At 39.5% G+C, this 22,693-nt stretch overlaps 1 protein-coding gene across 1 annotated transcript in view; it reads right to left on the reverse strand.

Moving 5' to 3' along the window:
* The window catches only part of Tmem30a (transmembrane protein 30A), a 32,445-nt gene extending 9,752 nt beyond the window's left edge, over positions 1-22,693 (reverse strand). Inside the window, exons 1-2 of the mRNA XM_050126509.1 lie at positions 22,173-22,693; positions 2,560-2,667 (exon numbers count right to left, since the gene is read on the reverse strand). Of these exons, the coding sequence (XP_049982466.1) occupies positions 2,560-2,667; positions 22,173-22,403 (339 nt within the window). The 5' untranslated portion in view covers positions 22,404-22,693. The remainder of the gene's footprint in view (positions 1-2,559; positions 2,668-22,172) is intronic.

Raw genomic sequence — 22,693 nt, forward strand, 5'->3', positions numbered from 1 at the left:
TGCACTAACTGGCTTAGGAAAGCTATTTACCAAATACTTGATAATCACTGGAATTACAATTGTGATAGAGTATTTGTCTGGAATGTTCATGTGTAAGGCCCTGAATTCAATTTTCAACAACACAAAAGCAAGCAAAAACACAAAAATAAATTAAGCAATTGTAAATAAAGTTAAAGAAGTTATGCTACAAAAGCACACAACTTTTAAACTATCCTTAAAGTGTTGTGTGCAGTCTGCAGAGATGACTCACTAGGTAAAGTGCTTGCTGTGCAAGCATGAGGACCTCAGTGTGAATTCCAGCACCAACATGAAAGTCAGGCATGGCAACATTCGTCTATAATCCCAGAGATGGAGAATGATGGGGATGGAGGAAAGGGAGGAGACAGGCAAATACAGGAACCTTCTGGCTAGCCAGTCTCATTTAAATGACAAGCTCCAGGTTCAGATAGAAACTTGTCTCATAAAATAAGGTGACAGGAAGACATGCACACCTACACACAAACATGCACAAATTATTATTTTCATTAAAAATAATATTGAAAAAATATTAGCGTACTCTGAGCTACTTTCAATATAAAATTTTCTCTAATTCAAATTGGTTTTTATCCAATTAGCATCTGCCTTTCAGAAAAATTATCTGAAAACTCCATGCCCCACCACCACCACTACCAACACAGTGTTTCTCTGTGTAGCTTTAGACCCTGTCCTGGAACTCATTCTGTAGACCAGGCTGACTCTGAACTCACAGATACCTACCTGCCTCTGCCTTCCAAGTTCTGGGATTAAAGGTGTGCGCTACCACCACGTGCTTAACTTTTTTTTAAAGATTTATTTATTTGTCTATTTATTTATTTAATGTGTATATGAGTGTTCCATCTGCATTTACATCCTTGCACCAGAAGAGGGCATGAGATCCCTCTATAGATGGTTTCAAGCCACAATTTGGTTACTGGGATTGAACTCAAAACCTCTGAAAGAGCATCCAGTGTTCTTAACCTGAGTCATCTCTCCAGCCCTGACCTGAAAACTTTTTATTTATTGTCCAAATAAACTGTAAATGGAATAAGAGTATATAATTTCAATAGGATGTTACATATACTATTTTTCCAATTTTAAAGTTACCGTACCAAATATTTAATAATAGCATCTTTATACATATATATCCTTTTACTTTGCTCTTATTTTTGCTCATTACTCTGCCTCCCACCTTGCATTGGTCCCCTTCTGTCCTCCAAATATTCACCCCCATGCCATAGACTGCTAGAAATTAGCAAATTAGTAGTTGTTAAAATATATTAAGTTATAGTGCTTTATAATAATAATTAAGAGTGGTACTCTTATGAAATCAACTTCAAAAATATCTTGGAGAAAATAAATAATACTCATATATTGAATTAACTACAAGGTGCTAAGAAACCATCTGATTAGCAGCAGGAAAAATGTTATTTCTCCTTTCTGATTACAGCGTCTCTAGGGAGAGAAAGAATGACATATAAAGAGAATATATATATGTGAAATACATACACACATATATTTCATTTAAAGACTTGAATACTGATGGGTTTGGTGGAAGAAGCATGTAATCCCAGCACTAAGGAGGCAAATGGAGGATCATTAATTCCAAGCAAACCTGAGTTACACAGAAAGCCTAATGCTGACCTAGAATACATAATGAAATTATGTATCAAAAAGTAAATAAATGAATGAAAATGTTGATTTTTAAGTAGCAAACCATAAACTCCTACACTCTACACAAAAGAGGAGATAATAGAACTTCTAAGTTGTTCAAACTCTCCCATTTCTTCAGACTCCCAGCATCTTTATAGTTTGCCCACCCACACTGAAACCACACTTTTCAGTCTTCTCTCAAAAGGGTTTTCACAGCTTTGTCCAAAGCCAAAGGCACTGTTACCTCAGTGTAAGAGCATCAATAACCACTAGATGGCTTCTATCCACCAGAAGCTATTAAAATTATCACTACCTGTAGAAAATCTAAACAAGGAAACTTGAACCTTAGCATGAACTATGTGACAGCTTTGCTTCCTGAAGAATGTTTTTAAACTGCATTTTCAGATGAAGAGCAGGAAAAACTCTATCCGTGCCAATTCTGAAATTTTATATCCTTGCTCATAAGCTTAGATACCAAGAACAGAAACCAGTATTAATACTACATGGGTGCATGAACACATGCACATACCCACACCTACAGCCACACAAGCATGGGCTGTGTCGAAATACCAAACTATAAAATATCAATAAAGTTATAACTTTAAAATACAAGCACAAGATTTCTACCATTAAAAATGTGGCTGGTGAATATCAAAAAGATGCCTTACATTTTGTCAACAAAATATTAAAAGCCAAAGAATTCAAGTAATGCATTTAGTTATCAGATTTAATTAATTTAATTATGCAACAACTAGATATATAGAATAATCGTCAAATGTCTATAGATTCAAATAAACTAAGCTGATTTCCCAATACAAATTAAGAATAAAAAAAAACTATTAGTATTTTGTACAGCATGCCTTTTCTAACATAATACTTTAAGACACAAACCTCAAATGACTGTTCCAGTGTGAAGTTAATGGTACAAACACAAGAGGTCACATTCGGAGACAAACATTTATTGCAGGGGCTGGAAGGTTCTGTTCCAGTGTAATCAATCTGTAAGAGAAAAAGGTTGAGCAAGCAGTTCCTTGGAGCAGAGAGAAACCTAAAACTTACATAACCTGATATTAAAAGAAAAAATAGGTCCAACAAAGCAGTGTGCATCCTAGACAAAACTGCTGCTGTGCCTTTATCAATGTGAGGCACTAAATACGAAGGAAGCTTTTGTGTACGGTTTTCAAAGTACTCCCTTTACACCCAAAGAAATATATGTACTGACAGAACTGTAAGCGTAAGATTCGAAAACACGACTTATAAAGATGTAAATGGCTACGAGCTCTAAACTACTAAAATGCCAGATTCATAGAGATAAAAACTTTTCTTCTTAAATATGACAATTTTAAAGACTCTCATAGTCACCTCTGTTTTCCATAGAACATTTCAAAATTGAGAAAAAAAACAAAGAGGGGAAAGAAGGATGGGAGGAGGGAAGGAAACCTATGAGCTGAGAAAGTAACTCATGGTAGAATGCTTGCCTTGCATGCACAAGGAACGTACTTGATCCCCAGAACAATCAGAAATTGCAGAATACTTCTCCCCACCAAAAAACCTGGTACTAAGTCGGTCACCAATTTGACCTTGGTTCCTGCATGCTTCAGCATAGGAATATCCTGGTGACTATAGTTTCTTACTTACTTGGGATTATTCATTGGTCCCAGAAAGACCAAACCTGTGACCAGGGACTTTGGCTCAGCAAAACCTCTATGGAGAGAAGTAAGGCTATAAATGTACAGTTAAACTACTATGTAGCCAGTATTCAATCAATTATGCCTAATCATGTAGTCCTGCATTTCAGTAATAGACTGTTGCACAGGGAGCTTTCTGGTTGGTAAGGCACAGATATTCTAGAAACTTGATGTACCCTAAATACACAGGGAGAAGGCATGGAAGCTCTATGTTCAGACCCCACTTTTTGTGTTTCTTCCAAAAACCTTCCTCTTCCCTAGCATATGGCATTTTAAGGAGGACAATCTTGTGAGAGGCAGGGAGATGAGATCATGGGAGCCTTCTGACTTTGGAGCAAAAAGTGTGTTTAGCCTAGGGAACTGTTTTGTATCCAAAGTAAGGCCAGTTATTAGGGACTATGCTTTGAACCTGTAACATCTGATGCTAACTCTGTCAAAACTGAATTTTACAATACCAGGTAGTCAGAAGACCAGCCCTCGTACCCAAAATTCTTCTTTTCCATTATAAATAAGAAAAAAAATTAAACACACTTTATTTTTTTAGAGTACTTTTAGTAGAATCCCCATATAGCTTCTGTGTATAGATGCACAGGCTAACCTGTTGTTACGTTTTGTTAGTAAGTGTCACCTCAAAAGAGCTTATATACGTTGGGATCTTGCTTCTAGCTGGAGTGCTATTTTGTGATGCTCTAGAAACTGAGATGTGGGCCTGACTAGAAGCAAGCGGCTGGATAAGGTCCTAGGTAGTAGCTTGCTGTCCCTGTCCACCTCCTCTAACTACTTCCTGCTCACCATGAGTAACCCCCGCTACATGTTCCTGCTACCATGATGCTGTCTCATTTCAGACACAGGAACAAAGCAAGTTATGAGCTGAATGTCTGAAGCTGTAAGCCAACATGAATGAATCTTTCCTTGAGTTGTTTTGCTCAGGTAACTACTACATCCACAATTAATATCTTCCCCCAAAGTGAGCTATTACAACAGTAAATGAAAATTGACATTATCATAATCTTAAGTTTATAGTTTAAGGTTCACTCTTGGTTGGCAATTAACAACAGATAATTATATATAATATAAAATACTTCAACTGACTTTAAAAATTTTTCTGTCTAGATAGTGGTTATGGCATATGGCTTTAATCCCAGCGCTCAAGAGGCAGGCGGATCTCTGTGAGTTCAAGGCTGGCCTAGTCTACAAGAGCTAGTTCCAGGAGACACTCCAAAGCTACAGAGAAACCCTGTCTCGAAAAAAACAAACAAAAATCTGTCTTTCATCCATTCATCCTCTGTATTAAATCATAGTAAGCACTGCCTTTTTTACTGTCTTCACAGTTTTGTCTTTTCCAAAGTTGGAGTCATACTGTAGGTAGCCTTCGCATACTGGCTTCACTTGGTAATCTGCACTTAAGTTTCCTCTATATCTTTGCAGAGTTTGATGTACTATAGTTTATTTATTCACCTACTAAAAGACCAAATTGGTCTTGAATGCACAAAGATCCTTTTGCTTCTGCCTCCAGAGAGCTAGACTAAAGGCGTGTGCTACCATGCCCAGCAGTCTACAGTATTTTTTACAACAGTCCCAAGTGGTTAAGGCCCTTTCTGTCTTCTTTGAGGAACGTGTCTAATCAGGTCTTGTGCTCACTTTTATCAAGCTGCTTCATTTTCATATTTTAAGTGTTCTTTAACAATTACCAGGTATTATTTTAAATTATTTTCTGCCAGTCTATGATGTATCTTCTAAATCTTGGTAAGAATAAACAGTCCAAAATTTTAAAATAAAAGGTACCTTTATAATATAAAAAATTAAAATTAAAATTTGTACCTAGAAAACAAAACACCATATAAATTATAACGTAATTTTTCAAAAACTACAATTGTCTAAGAAAACTTGGTTTTATCAAATTGTTAATGTCTTGTACAACTGTTTTTCACAGAAGCTTGTTAACTAGTAGAGCTGTGTTTTAATTATTTTTCATTGTAAATATCACCAATAAACAAGGCATGTAACTAAAAAAAGAAAACCAAATGAAGATAGGAAAGCACACATGAATTTCATTAAACCAGCAAGCTACAACTCAGTACCAAAGCCTGCTTGTACACATCAGTCCACTTACATACTAAATTTGTCAGAATAAGTCACAAAGGAAACTGTATTTTTAATTTCACATTTTCTTTCTCTTAAGACTTACCTACGAAATAAGTATAGAAACCTTTCAAATCACCCTCTTTAACTTGACCACCACTTGTTAGTGTTGAACCCTAAGTCCAATCACCGGAGTTTGTTGAATTAGGAGTGGCAGGGCTGCGTTCCCAGCACCCAGCCGCTCGCATTGGCTAGGTTATGCCCCGAAATAATTACATGGAAACTGTATTCTTTCAAACACTGCCTGGCCCGGCTAGTTCCAGCTTCTTATTGGCTAGCTCTTACATATTGTTCTAACCCATTTCTAATATTCTGTGTAGCCCACGAGCTGGCTTACCAGGGAGGATCTTAACCTGCGTCTGTCTGGAGCGGGAGAATCATGGCGACTCCTCCACTAACCTTCTTTCTCCCAGAATTCTCTTCTGTATACTCCGCCTACCTAATTTTCTATCCAATAAAATGGGCCAAGGCAGTTTCTTTATTAATAAGAAACCACTCCCACATCATTTCCCCTTTTTCTGTTTAAACAAAAAAGGCTTTAACTTTAACATAGTAAAATTACATATAACAAAACAGTTATCAAGTAAGAATTACAGTTACAATATTTATATCTATTTTATCTCTTACCATAACTAAGGAAAACTATAACTATTCATTCTTCAACTCCATCAAAGACTCCAGAAGGATATAATACTTAAGTAAACAAGAAATCCAAAACTCTAGAAATGACAGAGACATCTCGCTGCCTGGACAGTCACCCAAAGTTCTTTGGTACCGTTGGGGCATCCATCTTCGGCCTACAGGCCCATGGTATCCAGAGACATCTCCATGAAGCAGGAAATTTTAAAGACAGTTCAGTCATTTTCTGCTGTGTCCTGCAGAATGTCTCGCAGACTCTTTCATGAATCAGGAACCCCGAAAGACCATCTCACCTTTAGGCAAGTTCAGCAGTCCTCTCTCTGCGGGTTCTCTGTGTCCAGTTTTATGCAACAGTCCAGGCAAGAGCAGTTTCTTGCCCAAATGACTATCAAACTCCATAAGGATCCTTTTCGATGCCCATCTTCCTCTTGAAGTAGATTGGTGCTGCCAGGAGCAGATGTGTCTCCTTGTCATGAAAAGTCCTAAGTTATTAAAACATTTTAAATGCCATATTCTGCAGTCTTTGAAAGATATGAAGAATGCCTATCTAATTGAAATATATCTCTATATATCTAGAAAATCTAATTAACATGACTACAAGCTTAACTATTAGCGATGATTATCCATTAACAACCTATATTTCCTAACTATACAGTACATTTTTAAATGAACTACACAATCACAATACCTTAATCAAGATCAGAAATACATATACATATAACAAAATTGACCTTAAAATCCATACCAATGCAAATTATTCATATCTATATCATATCCCCATTTAAATGTAAAAGAACATTTATAAACAATATTTGGGAACATGGGCGTAGTTTTTTCTTTCCAAACTGCTTTCTGCTGAATAGGGGCGTCGTTAATTAGGTCTTTTGTGGTATAACCTGTGTGCCAGGGTCATCTCGGTTGGCAGTTGAGTGAAGTAATTTTTTGAGGGTGTTCACAGCAACCTTTCAGGAGGACGTGGTCTATCATACCAAATTGGAATAGAAGAAATCCACAGGGTCTCATCCTCTGCAAAAACAAAAGAAGGACTTTTCCAAAGCATCATATCCTTAGATCCAAATTCTGACATATGCACTTTAGAACATATGTGCAGGTTCAGCTTAGCAGCCCATATAATGAAATGTCTCTCTGTACTTAGCTCCTTCACAGTCAAAAATTTTAAAGAAAACACAATGTACATAATCCAGACTCTCTGTGAATTTTCCATTTTTACGTGGCTTATTTTTCTTTATTTCTCTTAATCTATAACTATCTGTACTTCTGTACTCTGTCTCTTTAAAGACTTTATCCTTTTTCTTTTTAAGACATTAACTTTATTCTTTATATTCTTTTTCTTCTCTCTCCCAAGCCTACGTACATTTATCCTACAGTGTCTGAATCTGTTCTATTGTGAATCTGTAATTTTTTTATTATCCAGGAGCATTTCTTAAAAAGTTAAGCATTTCTTAAAAACTTAAGTTGCACCATGTATAGGTAATACGGTACTGCCTGTGTCCTGCCCAGTCTAAACCTTAACTGCGCTGTTATAATGGCAATTACGGTAGTTCCTGCCTGAGGTCAGCACAGTTTAGCATGGAGCAGCCGCTCCTGCCTCAGATCCATTTGGTGCCCCTGAACCACTCACAGTTCCAGGCACACAGCAGACCACATTGGAGCCACAATCAGCAGTTTAATTCTGAGACTGAGCGTGCAGCACAGAAACTCTTTTCATCCAAGTTACAGCCAAATCTGACATGCAGAGCACTGCGCAGTCTGAAAACGCGTCTCTGTATTGCAGCAGGAATCCGCCATGCTCTTCCGCCTGCCTAAGCCTGGTTCGGCCTTCTGCCCAGGTGCAGGCGGGGAACGGCACAGTCTCAGAGCACTCTCCTTTCGATCCCAAGTGGGAACACAAACATCCAGTCCCATAAAAGCCTTGAAATGCTTTAAAGCCAGAGTTCACGCTGGCAGCACAGCACCAGGAAGCCGCGCTTTAAAATGACACAGCTTTTTTTCTGCTGCTGTTGCTGAATCAGGAAATTTCTCTACAGCACGCCACCAATAAACAGCGAACTTCTGTGTTAAACTCTCTCTCCCTTATTTTTAAGCTTTCTCAGGTTTTTAAGTGGATTTAGCCCATCACGTCTGGGCGCCATCTGTTGAATTAGGAGCGGCGGGGCTGCGTCCCTGGCACCTGGCCGCCCGCATGGCTAGCTTATGCCTGAAATAATTACACGGAAACTGTATTCTTTCAAACACTGCCTGGCCCGGCTAGTTCCAGCTTCTTATTGGCTAGCTCTTACATATTGTTCTAACCCATTTCTAATATTCTGTGTAGCCCACGAGCTGGCTTACCAGGGAGGATCTTAACCTGCGTCTGTCTGGAGCGGGAGAATCATGGCGACTCCTCCACTAACCTTCTTTCTCCCAGAATTCTCTTCTGTATACTCCGCCTACCTAATTTTCTATCCAATAAAATGGGCCAAGGCAGTTTCTTTATTAATAAAAAACCACTCCCACATCAGGAGTTGCCCCAAAAGACCACTCTCACACCACAGTTGATGTAAAAGCAGAGGATTTAATTAATTCTGTAGCGACAGGGTTTTTCAACATTCAAGAAGCCAAAAAGCCCCCAAATAGCTGGTACAGGCTACTTTTAAAGCAAAAAGCCATAGAAACGGGGGGGGGGGGTGGAGTGGAGAACTCTGGCGCTGATTTCCAACTATTGGGACTGGCTTATTCAAAGGGCTATTAACAATAATTGGTCCGAGCCAGGACTGGAGGGCAGTTGCCAGATCAGGTGAGATAAGAGGAAACATTTGAGGGTTACTTTGACCCCTTTCCCAGGGATTGAGTCAAAACATCAGGAACTGAGTCAAGATCTTAAGGGTTATCTTGCCCCAACTTCAATAACTGAATTCTATCTGGAGAACATTCACAAAGACTCAGGGAGATGGAAAGTTTCCAACATTTCAGTACGTATGTGGGTAACTGTTAGATTCCTGGTTCCCATGGGAGGAGAGAAAGCACTAAAAGTTAGTAATAGTAAGCAAAGAGATAGACTTAACTAAACAAAAATAATCTGATGGAATTGGAAATCATATTATACTTTAGTATAATAAAACTTTGTATTTTATTAGAATAATAATTATTAAATATCAAATAATACTTAAAATAGATAGCTATAACATTCATCATGAACTGCTGATTATAAAAATGCATTAAGCCAGGTGGTGGTGACTCACGCCTTTAATCCCAGCACTCAGGAGACAGAGGCAGGCGGATCTTTGTGAGTTCAAGGCCAGCCTGATCTACAAGAGCTAGCTCCAGGACAGGCCCCAAAGCTACAGAGAAACCCTGTCTTGGAAAAATCAAACAAACAAACAAACAAAGAAAAAAAGCATTAAAAGTTACATCTTTTAACTTCAGGTAACTCTGAAAACAGTGTTTTTAAAAGTCATTATAATTAACCTTTAAATTTTAATAGGAGTGCCGGGCGGTAGTGGCGCAAGCCTTTAATCCCAGCACTTGGGAGGCAGAGGCAGGCGGATCTCTGGGAGTTTGAGGCCAGCCTGGTCTACAAGAGCTAGTTCCGGGACAGGCACCAAAGCTACAGATAAACCCTGTCTCAAAAATAAAATAAAATAAAATAAAATAAAATAAAATAAAATAAAATAAAATAAAATAAATTTTAATAGGAGTAAGGCACAGTAGAAGGTACAAGAACATCCAAAATAATGGCATATTGTACCATCAACAGTTGACAGTTTTCCTTTATACACATATTTTATCTGATCCTTACCAAAATCCTACTATGCTACCTACATTACATAAAAAGAACATTCTCAGGAACTTTCCCACGTGCTAGTCTAGACTCCATCATCTCTGACTCAAGCCCAATCAACACTCCTTCTACTAAACACCTTCCCCCGGGGAACTGTCTTCCACTCTACCATCTGGCAGCCTTCATTAGCAAAGACAAAAATACAAAGAAAGCTGTCAACTGGTTGGCACAGAAACAATCATTAGCAAAGAATCAGTACTTTTTAAAAGAAGTAAGAATTTAAACAAATTCAGGAAAAGAAAGAAAAATATATAGGTAACATTGGAAAAGAAATATTTAAAGATGATGAGAATAAACTTTGCATTGTGGAGAATTTTCAAGATGGAAAAGAAATGAGACAACGCTCAGGAAGGAAGGGAGCCACAAAGGCATGCCTGGCACATGTTACTACTTTTATCACACGTGTTGTGTCTGACACATATGCACTTAATACAAATCACCTTCAAGAGTAGGGGCTGAAGACACAGCTCAGCAGTAAGGAGCTCTCGCAGAGGACTCCGCTTCCATCCCAAGCACCACCTCTAACTCTAGGTCCAGGGCATCTAAGGCCCTCTTCTTACCTTTGTGGGCACCAGGCATGGATATGGTAAACCGATGCATATACAAGCAAAATACTGGTACATATAAAATAAATAAATCTTTTAAATAATAAGTGACCCTTGTTGGGCAGTGGTGACCACACACCTTTAATCCCAGTACTTGGGAAGCAGGGGATCTCTGTGAGTTAGAGGCCAGCCTGGTCTACAAGAGCTAGTTCCAGGAGAGAAATCCTATCTCGAAAAACCAAAAAAACATGTGATTATGATTATTTTCCTTATTTTAAATAAGAATAGCACTTGGTTCAATCCCTAGCACCAAAAACCCCTGAGCACCAAACCAAATACACAAAACCAGTCCTTAATCAGGTGGATCTGATGCTATTTTGCATTTCTGAACTGACTTAAATTATAAGGCACCCCAGCAGGTGTACACAGAAGCATATAGGGTAAGAACTGCTGCAGAATGGGGGGTGGTGTCAGGTCCCCATATATGTGGTGTGAGAAATGGTTTCTACCAACCACTAATACTCCACTTCTACTCTTTCTTTAAAAGATACTTTAAAAATTTATTTTAGGTATGAGTACTCTATCTGCATGTATGCCATAAGAGGGCATCAGATCCCACTATAGATGGTTGTGAGCCACCATGTGGTTGCTGGGAAATGAACTCAGAACCTTTGGAAGAGCAGCGAGTGCTCTTAACCTCTGAACCATCTCTCCAGCACCCCCTACTTCTTCTTATGCCCCAGGCAATACGACCCATGCTATGCCAGGCCCACTGTTAAAGTCTTAACAGTGCCATTGTGTCACTTTATAATAATGATCCCTGTTATAAACCAAATCTGCCAGCTGCTGCAGCCAAAGAACCTCACAGATGTACGCACCCCCACCCCCAGCATCTCACTTCTCTCACAGCTGCTGCAAACCGGAAAGGCTACACAGGTCTCACAAGGAAAGGGGCCTCCACCCTCACAAGCCCATAAAGCCCAAGGCAGCTAGACTACACTGACTCTCCTATCCAGAGTCTCTGTGATGCGGTCACCTACCACAGGCTGCATAGTAACATAGCCCACATCCTCACAGTTCAGGACTTCCCCCTTCTACGGAACCCTTTAAGAATAGACACTTCACTTTGTCTACCCACTACTCAATCCTCATACAACTTGCTGTAAGATTAATAAGTCTCTTATCTGAAGGACCCACTGTCACTCTAGAACCCTCCTTCTGCCCTCCCTCTCCAAAACCTACACTTCAGTCCTAAGGAGAGGGAAGACAGAGACACCTGTGTGTCTCCTTTCCACTACCAAACTATCATTACCTTGTTTCATTGGCAAAATTGGTGTGTTTAATAGTAATGTAGAGCTGAATGTGGTCTCCCAAGAGAGGTTTTTTACTTGTTTAAAAAAAATCCAAAATGCTTCCATCTATGCCCATCTAAGAAAATGGACAAAGAATTCTGACAGAATAAAAGGGGTGGGGACTTTAGATCCCCCAAAAACAAACCAGGACTCTTCTTTTCTAAAAATATTAGATATCTAAGACTCCACTTTCCTCCACCTAGGACAAATAAATAAATAATAATTAAGAAAACTGTCTCTGTGGCAGAGAAGAAATGGGAGCAGTCTGAGGCCCAGACCCTTTTACCCCTATGAAAGGACCTGTAATCTTGTCTTACACTTAATGTGCACCTTCTAGTCAGTCCAGTGGTTTTCTGTGCACTTAAGATAACATAGTGGGAAGGAATTAGATATTTGCTCCTCTCTCAATCACACTGAAAAAAAAAAACACACACACACAAAAAAAACTTACTTTCCTTCATCAATTTGAGTTCATTCATTTCTTTTACAGCATTGGGTTTATAGATCCAAGTGCTCAGAATGACTTAGCTATACAAAACTGTTTAATGGCTTCTCACTAAATTGCCTGTAGTCATAATATCAGCTGCACAAAGTGCACCCTAACATGCACTACTTTAATCTGATCTATATTTCCCCCTCTTCTCACTCTGCCCCTGCCACACTGGCTGTTTTGTGGTTCCTTCTTCTAAACACACTCCTCAGCTGCTCTTACCCCCACATATCAACACCATTACTTAGGGTTCCCCAGCACATGCTATTTTGTGGCAATATATTACAATAAAATACATTCTAAGAGATTGAAACTTTGTGGGACCTCACAGTCAGAATTAATAATATACCTTAAGGTCACTTTTGACAGCTATGCACTGTGTACTCAGCCTGTTTGTTTAAACTGCTTTTAAGAGAACAAAGTAGCAATCAACCTTAAGTGCCTGAGATTTCCCATTGTAGCTCAACGTTTACAATCAACTGTAATCAACAGTAGCTGTTACAGTAATACATAGCTGTAATCTCAAAGTGTGCACTTTTCCATGGCCCTGACCTATGCAAGTGTATAATTTGCTGAAAGCAGCAAACATGGAGGTTGAAAGCAATCTTCTAAACTGAATGTCCACTATAAATATTGAACACAACATTTAGATATTGCTTGATAAACAATGATATTTGTAGTACTGTTTAGTGTCTGAGTCAGTTGTGGTCTGAAAGGCCTTATCATACAACAAAAATATATGCTCTACTATGTTCATAGCAGTATTATTTGTAATAGCCAGAACCTGGAAACAACCTAGATGCCCTTCAATGGAAGAATGGATGAAGAAAGTGTGGAATATATACACATTAGAGTACTATGCTGCGGTAAAAAACAATGACTTCTCAAATTTTGCATGCAAATGGATGGAAATAGAAAACACTATCCTGAGTGAGGTAACCCAGACCCAAAAAGATGAACATGGGATGTACTCACTCATTATTGGTGTCTAGCCATAAATAAAGATCACGGAGTGTATACCTGGTGAACCTAAAGAAGCTAAATAAGAAGGTGAACCCAAGGAAAAACATATAGTTATCCTCTTGGCTATGGGAAGTAGACAAAATTGCCGGGGAGAAAATTGGGATCTTGGGGGTGGGGTGGGATGGGGATAAGGGGGGAAGGGGAGAGAAAAGTGAGAAGGGGAGGATAGGGGGAACTTGGGGAAACAGGATGATTGGGATAAAGGAAGGTTGGATAGGGGAGCAGGGAAGCACATATCTTAGTTAAGGGAGCCACCTTAGGGTTGGCAAGAGACTTGAACCTAGAGTGGCTCCCAGGAGTCCAAGGCGATGTCCCCAGTTAGTCCCTTGGGAAGCTGAGGATAGGGAACCTGAAATGATCCTATCCTATAGCAATACTGACGAATATCTTGCATATCACCATAGAACCTTCATCTGGTGATGGATGGAGATAGAGACAGAGACCCACACTGGAGCACTGGACTGAGCTCCCAAGGTCCCAATGAGGAGCGGAAGGAGGGAGAACATGAGCAAGGATGTCAGGACCACGAGGGGTGCACCCACCCACTGAGACAATGCGGCTGATCTATTGGGAGCTCACCAAGGCCAGCTGGACTGTGACTGAAAAAGCATGGGATAAAACCAGACTCTCTGATCATGGTGAACAAGGAGGGCTGATGAGAAGCCAAGGACAATGGCACGGGGTTTTGATCCTACTTCATATTCTGGCTTGGTGGGAGCCTAGCCAGTTTGGATGTTCACCTTCCTAGACATGGACGGAGGGGGGAGGACCTTGGACTTTCCACAGGGCGGGGGAGAGGCGTGGGGGGAGGAGGAGAAGGGTGGGAGGAGGGTGAGGGAAATGAGAGGCTGGGAGGAGGCGGAAACTTTTTTTTTTCCTTTTCTCAATAAAGAAAAAAAGAAAAAAAAAGAATGAACAAAATTGGGCTAGAGAAATGTCTCACCCAAAATAATATGAGAATAATAATAGAATTGCATTAAATTAAAAATTAATAAAGTCCTAAAATATTAGTTAAGTTTTATTTGCAAACAATTATGTAGGATGTTTTAAGAGAAAATTACACAAATTTGTAAGCTAAACAGAACTCATTTAAAAGGTTGAAGAAAAAAGTAATGATATTCAATATCCCTTACAGTTTATATTATATATATTTATAATACAACATATTCTATCCTAATGTATTAGCAAAACCACATACCAAATTTGTTCTTCACATAATAATAACACAATCTATTTTCCTATGAAATTCAACTCAATACTACATATTTACCCAGGACTTTCATGTCTAGAAGACCTAATTCTCATTTGGCTGATGTACCATTTTACTAGATGGTGAATATTACTACAACCCTGTGATGCAGAGAATGACTACTAACAAACTCTCACCTCAATTTCTGTGTTACTTTTCTTGTTAGCAGAATAAAGCTAAAATTTCCAGCCTGCCTTGGAGCTAGTGTGACTACGGTAACAAGTAGGGTTGGTGCAGTGTAGCAGCTTCCAAGAATCTTTTTCTCTTAGCCCTTTGTTCATCCTTCATTCTACACTGTTGATACCCAGAAAAGACAACCAGAAGTCTGGCCTCCAACTTGAACCTTGAGCTTGAAAGCCAGTCACAAAGAATTGTTCTGGTGGAAGCTTCACCCCAGCCCCTGGCATCCATAGACCCAGAGTATGGATCATTCTTGTGGAAGCTCTACCCCAAGTCCCCTCCACCATCTCTTTCCAAATCCTGCTGCATCTCAGAAAGCCAAATGATGACTCAGAAAGCTTGATGAGATGCTCAAGATCACTCCCATGGGGCATTTAAACTGCCCTCTGCCCCAAAAACAGACATGTGGTTTTCCAGTATTCCTTGCCCATCTCCTCTGGGGGAGGGGGGTGAAAATCAGGAGTGTTTTTATCCATCAAACCTGGGCTTTTTCTAATTCAGTCTGATTTGGTCTAATTTGGATCGCTGTGTTGGTGGAGAGGCTTATCAGGATGCAGAAACTTTTCTAGAATGTAAAAGGCAGCTTAAAAGCTTTATACAGATGGTTCTGTAACCCCCATATTATGTTCCTAAGGCATGTGATAAGCAATTAAAATCTTGACTGCCCACTGTTGAACTGTTGATGGGTATATATCATGTCAATCATACCTGCTATTGAATGCTGGAAGCAGAGCTTAGTGAACTGTTCTTGTGCGAGCATAAAAGGTATTAAGAATGCTGAGACAAATGAGGACAATGGAGGTCCAATTAACAAGGTTTCTGAAGGGAACAAGGACTCTATCAGAAACTGGGACATGGGCCAGTGGTATGACATTTTGGACTATAATTTGATTTTTTTTTCTCTGCCAATATCCTGAGAGCCTAAATAAAGTTTAATTTAAAGATAATGAACTGATTGGTTTAGCAGAAGAATGTTCAACACAGGATGGCATTCAGATTGGTGCTGAAGATGCAGCTGTGATACAGAGATCAGAACCACTGTAGATAAGACTCCTGTGCTACACAGGGTCGATACAAGCTGATACCCAAAGTGGCCTGGGGTATATCTCAAGCTGGCAATAAATATCCTCCATGTGATATAAGATTGATATTGTCATGAAGAGAAACTAAGAGGCAACATATGTCAAGTTAGAGTCCCCTCAAAGAAGTCATGAGAAGACGCTGTACGTAGCTGTGAAACTGAAGACTCAGACTCCAGGAAACTGAAGATGCCAGGGCCTTAGGGGGACTGCCAAGGCCAGCTACAGAAATGGAACCCAAACAATTACTTTAGAAGCCCCACTCAAACGCTGGACACAGAGCTGTAGTATTTGATGTTTCCCTGCCAGATTTTTGTTTTGCTTTGGTACAACTTTTTTATGCCCCTAGCTGTTCTTTTTTAGAAGAAGAATGTTTGCTTAGTATCATTATATGTTAGAAGTATGTAGCCTGGTTTTAATTTTCTAGATGCACACTGTTAAGAGACTGGACTTTTAAAGTGTTAGAATTTTTTAAGACAATGAGGACTTTTATGGTTGAACTGCATTTTATATTATGAGGTAAGCCTTTGGGGACAAGGAATGTCATGACTTAAAGGTGATGTTTTAAACATCAAATTGACAAGTAGAGTTGTGGTGGTTATTTTTAATCTCCATCTTGCTATAGTCTAGAATCATTTGAAAAGGGACTCTCAATGAGTGGTTGTCTAAACCGGGTTACCCTGTGATATGTCTGTGGAGAACTGTCTTGAACAGGTTCACTGATACAAAAAGATCTAGACGAAAAGGATAAGGCACCATTCCCTGGGTTGGGTCCTGAGCCACATAAAAAAAGAAAAAGTTCTTGGCTGCAATGTGGACTGAAACCCAGAAGTGAGCTAATATAGTCCCTTTCTCCACCAAGTTCTCTTGTCAAGGTGTCTTATCACAACAAGAAACAAAACCAGGGCACATGCACTACCACATCCAGCAAAAGCTTCTTTCTTTGAACTGCTCAGGCACACTCTGCTGCTGCCACTCACCTAGCAATGATTAATTTTCCTATAATGCTTCTTTGCTTTGCTCCACACCTCCATAGTTTTTGGGTTTTGTTTGTTTGTTTTTGTTTGGGGGGGATTGTTGGTTTGTATAAATCTCTATGTAGCTAAGTTTGGCCTTGAACTCCTGATCTTCCTGCCACCCATCTTTTAAATGTTTAAATGCTGGGGGGTGATACACTATCACAGCCAGGGAAGTGCTCTGTCACTAAGTGACATCTGCATCTCCTGCTACTCTAAATCATTTCTTCCCCAAAAGGAATGCTCTCTGCTGGAAAAATAAAATAAAATAAAAGGAGGGGGGGGAGTCCTGTCCTCAAACTTTTTCAAAGAAGTCCTTTGTATATAGAAAATGTCCAACGCTGATCAAAAATTCTTGATAAATAGAGAATGTATGAGTTTTCACTATCAAATAACCACTGCATCCCTTGTCAGCTGAAACTCAAGGGGAGCCTGACTAATGAAACCTGCCAGTTGTAACATTCACTAGTTTTCAAAGACAAAGTCTACACAGTAGGAACAGTTCTAAACCTCAAAGGAAAAAGAGGCTCTCAAAGTAGAAGAGGGCACGCAAATCCCCTATTTTGAAAATTAACATTGTTTAAATGGCAAAAGTATATAAAGCACAGTTCAGAATACAGTAAGCTTAAGACCTTGCAACTAGCTTAAATCCTAATGACAAAGCACCAGGGGCAGTACAGGACAGAGAGGGCTAAGGAGGTTGGCTAAAATGTTACAGACAACTATGAATGTTCCCCTAAGTCAACCCAAGACTTGTTAGTAATCCCTAAAAGCACAGCTTATTCCTAAGTAACAGACTGAACGTAACGTGGTGACAAAGAGAAACTTGAAGGACATGCATTTTTACACTGTATACAAGGAAAGCTGGAAAACTTCCATTTTTGAATGTAGATTTACCTAAATGGAAATCGATAGAAGACCTAAATAAGTCACATAACAAAATACTGACTAATAAGGCAAGTCACTTTAAGTATTAATCACTTTAAGTTAAAAGGGGCATTTTAAGTACTTAAAGAATTTTCTGAAGTCCTCAGAATGAGTAATTTACACTACCATTTTAGTATTAACTGCTAAATTTACCAGTATGTGTCTTTAAAACTCTGAATGTGGGGGGCGGATTGTTTTGTGTCTATAAAAGGTTAGAAAATAAATATTTTAGGCTGCAAAGACAGAAGAAAGTTCTTGACTAAAAAGAAAGAAGGGTTTGCACCTTTTTGGCTGATGAAATTCAAGATATAATCACAACAGTTATATACAATTTCTTGGCAGCAACATAGCTCTACTTATTAAGAACTTAATTCTTTGAGGAAAACATCCCATACAACTGTTATTTAAGTTGGTATTTCCTATAACCAAACTGATTGCAAATGCTCTTCTGGAAAACTCAGTCCTGGCCCTAAAATAAACACTCCAGGAGCTACTTACTGGAAACAAAACCCTATTATTCAAAGCTCTTAATTGCCAAAGGTTCCCTATTTAGTTACTGCAATACATTTGAGCATTAAAATCTTTAAATTTCTTAGCATAAATGCCTAATCGTTAACCATCATTTCTAAGAAACAAGTTATCCTTCCTTGATTCTACACTAAAGTTTAAGTAAAAACAAGATTACTAAGTGCAGATGAAAGACTTAATCTTCTTCAAGATCCTTACAATCTAAGGATTCAAGCTAGAAAGAAATAAAAATATAGATAGCAAATTTTTATCAGAAACAGAAACAGAAAATAATCAAGACAAAATAACAGTAGAAAATAAAAGTTTAAAAAAGAGTAAAAGAGGGAATTTAGCAAATTGGGGGGAATGTTGCTAAGATTTCAACATTTTAGGCACTATTAATTTCATGTAAATGTTTACTTCTAGTTATTACTGAATTTATGTTATCTTAAATGTCAAATGTTGCTTTAAATAACACACCCATTTGACTCTAACGATTAATTAGTTTTTCTTTTACTGATTTTTGGATACTAGATCTATGTCACCCAAGTTAGCACAGAATTACTGGATTCATTTGTACCTCAAGCCTGCCTAAAATACATGGGGCTATAGGAACAGCCCTCCTGACTGGGCTCTCTAAGCATTAATTTACAACCACATAACTTCACACTGATAAATGCTTTTGTAGAAGTTACAGATGGCACTTTCAAGTTAGCTTTGTATCTCAGCCTGGCCAAAAGTCTTAAAGGAGTCTTCTGGTGAGGCTTGAATCCTAATGCTGCCACATTAAAAGAAATACTCAGTCTTTGCTACAAATAATAAAGATATTAAGTATTAAAAATATATTCATAATAAAAATATTTTTAATGGCTAGTTCTTTTCTAAAAACCTCATTTCACTTAACCTAGAAAATCTAAAAACCAACCAAATAAAATTATAAAATTCACAAACTTAGCCAGGTAGTGGTGGAGCACACCTTTAATCCCAGCACTAGGGAGGCAGAGGCAGGCAGATCTCTGTGAGTTTGAGGCCAGCCTGGTGGTCTATAGAGCTTGGTCCCGGACAGCCAGGACTACACAGTGAAACTCTGTCTTGAATTCCCCACCCCCACCCCCAAAAAAAGGAAGAAAAGAAAGAAGGAAGGAAAGAGAGGGAGGGAGGCAGACAGACGATTCATAAACTTAACAAGTGAAGTTAATACTAAATATGAGCATTAAAATAAAAAATATAAAATAAAATAAAAGTAACTTTTACAAAAAAACACTGTTTTAAGGGGAGTCTGGGGCATTATAAGAGTAGTAATATTTTACTATAGTATTTCTGGGAGAATGTCCATTAGTTTTACTTAAAAATTTCAAGTTCTGAGCAAAACACTTAAAGCCAAGCATTTTGATTTACAAGTCTCCTTTGCCCCAGTAACTTGAACTAAAGCAGAAATGAGGCTACTGCACTTTCAAAAGGAAACTTAACAGATGGAAAGGAGTGGGAATCAATCTGGGTAAGAGATGCTCATTTCCCATTTACCTTTATTTATTATTTTATTTTTGTTTCTTTTTATTTACTTTTGTTGTTTTGATATAGAATCTACTTAGTTCTGTTTATCCTGGAACTATGTAGACCAGGCCCAGAGATCCATTCTCTGCCTCCCTTGTGTTGGGATGCAGACATGCATGTGCACCATGTCTGGCTATAAAACATTTCTATTATTTTAATGTGTACAAGTATTTTGTTTGCATATCTGTAGACCACGCTGATGTCTTTCTGATGCCTGCTGAGGCTGGAAGAGGATATGGGATCACCTAGAACTGTAGTTGAAGACAGTTGGGAGTCACTAGGTGGGTGCTGGAAATCAAACCTAAGCACTCTTGCAAGAGAAGCCAATGCTCTTAACTGGTGAGCCAGCTCTCCAGTTCCTCCTGTTTACTTCTAATAACCCTCAAAGGCTTTTAGTCTAAGCCAGCAGCTAACAAAAGGTTGAGGAACTAGGGAAGTAACTTAGTGGTACAGCACTTTCTTGTGGCCCTGAGTTCAATCGCCAGCACACAGAGTAGGCACATGAACACGTATGTCCCTTTTGGAAAAGCTCTCTAGGTTTTTCTCATAACCCCAGACCCAGTTTGAAATAATTTTGCTATCTATCCAACACTCAAATTTTAAGCATTCTATCTGCATGAGTTGGTGTTAATACAAAATTTCCAGTTCCTAATTTCCATTTCCTTTCATTTCAAATGTGGCATTTTGAACACAGCATTGTTTAAACCAAAGTTAAACCAAAAGTCATAACAACTATCTTGCTTCTGTGAAATCTTAGAAGAAATTCATTACTCTACTCATTTAGAGATTAAAACACTAGCCTTCAGAGAAATAAACCGCCCCAAACTGAGCTAATTAAAAGTGGCAGAGCTCAGATTTGAGTGCTGCCGGACACAGACGGGAACACAAGTGTTTCACGTATGAGGATTTCTTTTATTATTTTTACATTCTGGAATATTTGTATGGTCTTCTCCATTTAAGCATACCTAATCAGGAAGTCTGCAATCGAAAACGTTCTGAGATCAAAACTTTTCTAGTGTCCAAACCTGGCAAGCCTTGGGTTTTATATTTTGGAGCATTTTAGGATACATTTGCAGGAATGTCACAAGGATAAAAAACAGGACGATAAAAATATATGCCAAAAACATTTGCTGTGAACTTGCTCTAGTAATACACTGTAAACGATTCTAAGTGAAAGATTTTAGAAGTATATGCTAGCTACAATCCTTACTGTCATGAACACTAAAGCACTGTGCCATTAAAATATAACAACCTTTCTTAAATGTTAATGTTGTAAATCATACTATAAAAAGGTACAAATACTCCTTAGCTAAAATAACTGGGGAAGTCCAATTAAATCACACACGTAATCTTTATTTTTAAAATATGTACACAAAATGTATGTATACGGCAGAACAGAACAAAGGGAGGTTACTCAACATCACTCTTGGCCATCTCAAACAGACCACAGCTCCCTAAAATATGGAAGAGGCCCAGTAGATGTCCAGTACTGTTCACCACGCAGTACTTACATTCTTTTAGCAGCCAGTCTTCGCCACTGCAGACCGATGACGATGCAGTGATTGTGGCAGTGGACAAATCAAATGTTTCCCCCAGTTCAGTGTTTCTATCCCGACTAAGTAAAATGTTCAGAAACACAATGCCAGGGAAATTTTTTATAGCTAGATCCCAAATTATTTCGTGCGGAGTCACTGATATGCACAGTTTTAAAAAAAAAATCAAGAAGGGAGAACTGGGGCAAATGTTGAGCATAACTGGAAATAAATACTGGCTAAAAGCAAACGAGAAGTGACGTTTCATGTTTTTAACTACACCATGGCCAGCAACTAAAACTAATTAGCTCAAAATGAAAGTTACTGTGTGCTCTGTAACATGTGACAAATTTCTTCAAAGAATCAATACCTCTATGACTTCGGATCCTTCACTCAACAAAGACCAATTTGTTAATCTCTGTGTCCGGGAATAATCCCCACGCAAGTAACAACAGTGACCCTGCGCGCTGCCTCCGAGTTTGATCTAACTTTTTCCTTCTCTCCTGCTAGAAAAACAAATACTCTAACCCTCAGAGAACCACACAAACTACCCAATAAATAAATCTTGTCCACCTGACATTCTTTCCGTTCCCAGCCATGCAGACCGAAAGCAAAAGGAACCTAGACGCCAAAACTGCAAACTCAGAAAACCCGCAGAAGAACCCGAGGCGGTACCGGAGGGCGGGGCCCGCCTGTCACCTTCGGGGAGCCAGGGGACCCTCGCCACGCCCCTCCCTCACCTCGATCTCACGGATGTTGTTGGAGGTGACGAAGATGCCGATGCCAATGGGGATGAAGATGAGGCCGATGATGAAGAAGGTAGGCAGCACCGTGCCGGCCGTGAGGATGGGCTGCCAAGCGGGCAGCCGTTGTTGTTTGAAGGCCGTGTTATCCGGCCTCCGGGTCTTGGCGGGGCCCCCGGGAGGACACGGGGGCCCGCCGTCCACCTCATCCTTCGCGTTATAGTTCATTGCCCTCGGCCCCTGGGCTTCGGCTCGGCCACCTCCAGCTGGGCTGCCCAGGGGACCAGCCTGCCCACTCTGCCAGGCGCCGTTGCCGCTACTGCCTCCTCCGCCCGCACCGCCACCGGGTAAACGGAAGAGGCGGGGCGTGCTACTGCAGACCGCCTCTGACCGGAAGCGGGAGTCTTCAGGAGCCGCCCCAGGGAGGAAGAGAGAGGAAACGGGGAAAAGATTGAGGGACGAGGGGAGGGAGGGGGTAGGAGGGTTGAAGGGGGAGGGAAAAGGCGGACGCACCCTGA

This window comes from Alexandromys fortis, unplaced genomic scaffold (assembly GCF_014885135.2).
Source record: "Alexandromys fortis isolate MF-2015 unplaced genomic scaffold, M_Fortis_MF-2015_v1.1 scaffold_22, whole genome shotgun sequence".
Lineage (NCBI taxonomy): Eukaryota > Metazoa > Chordata > Mammalia > Rodentia > Cricetidae > Alexandromys > Alexandromys fortis.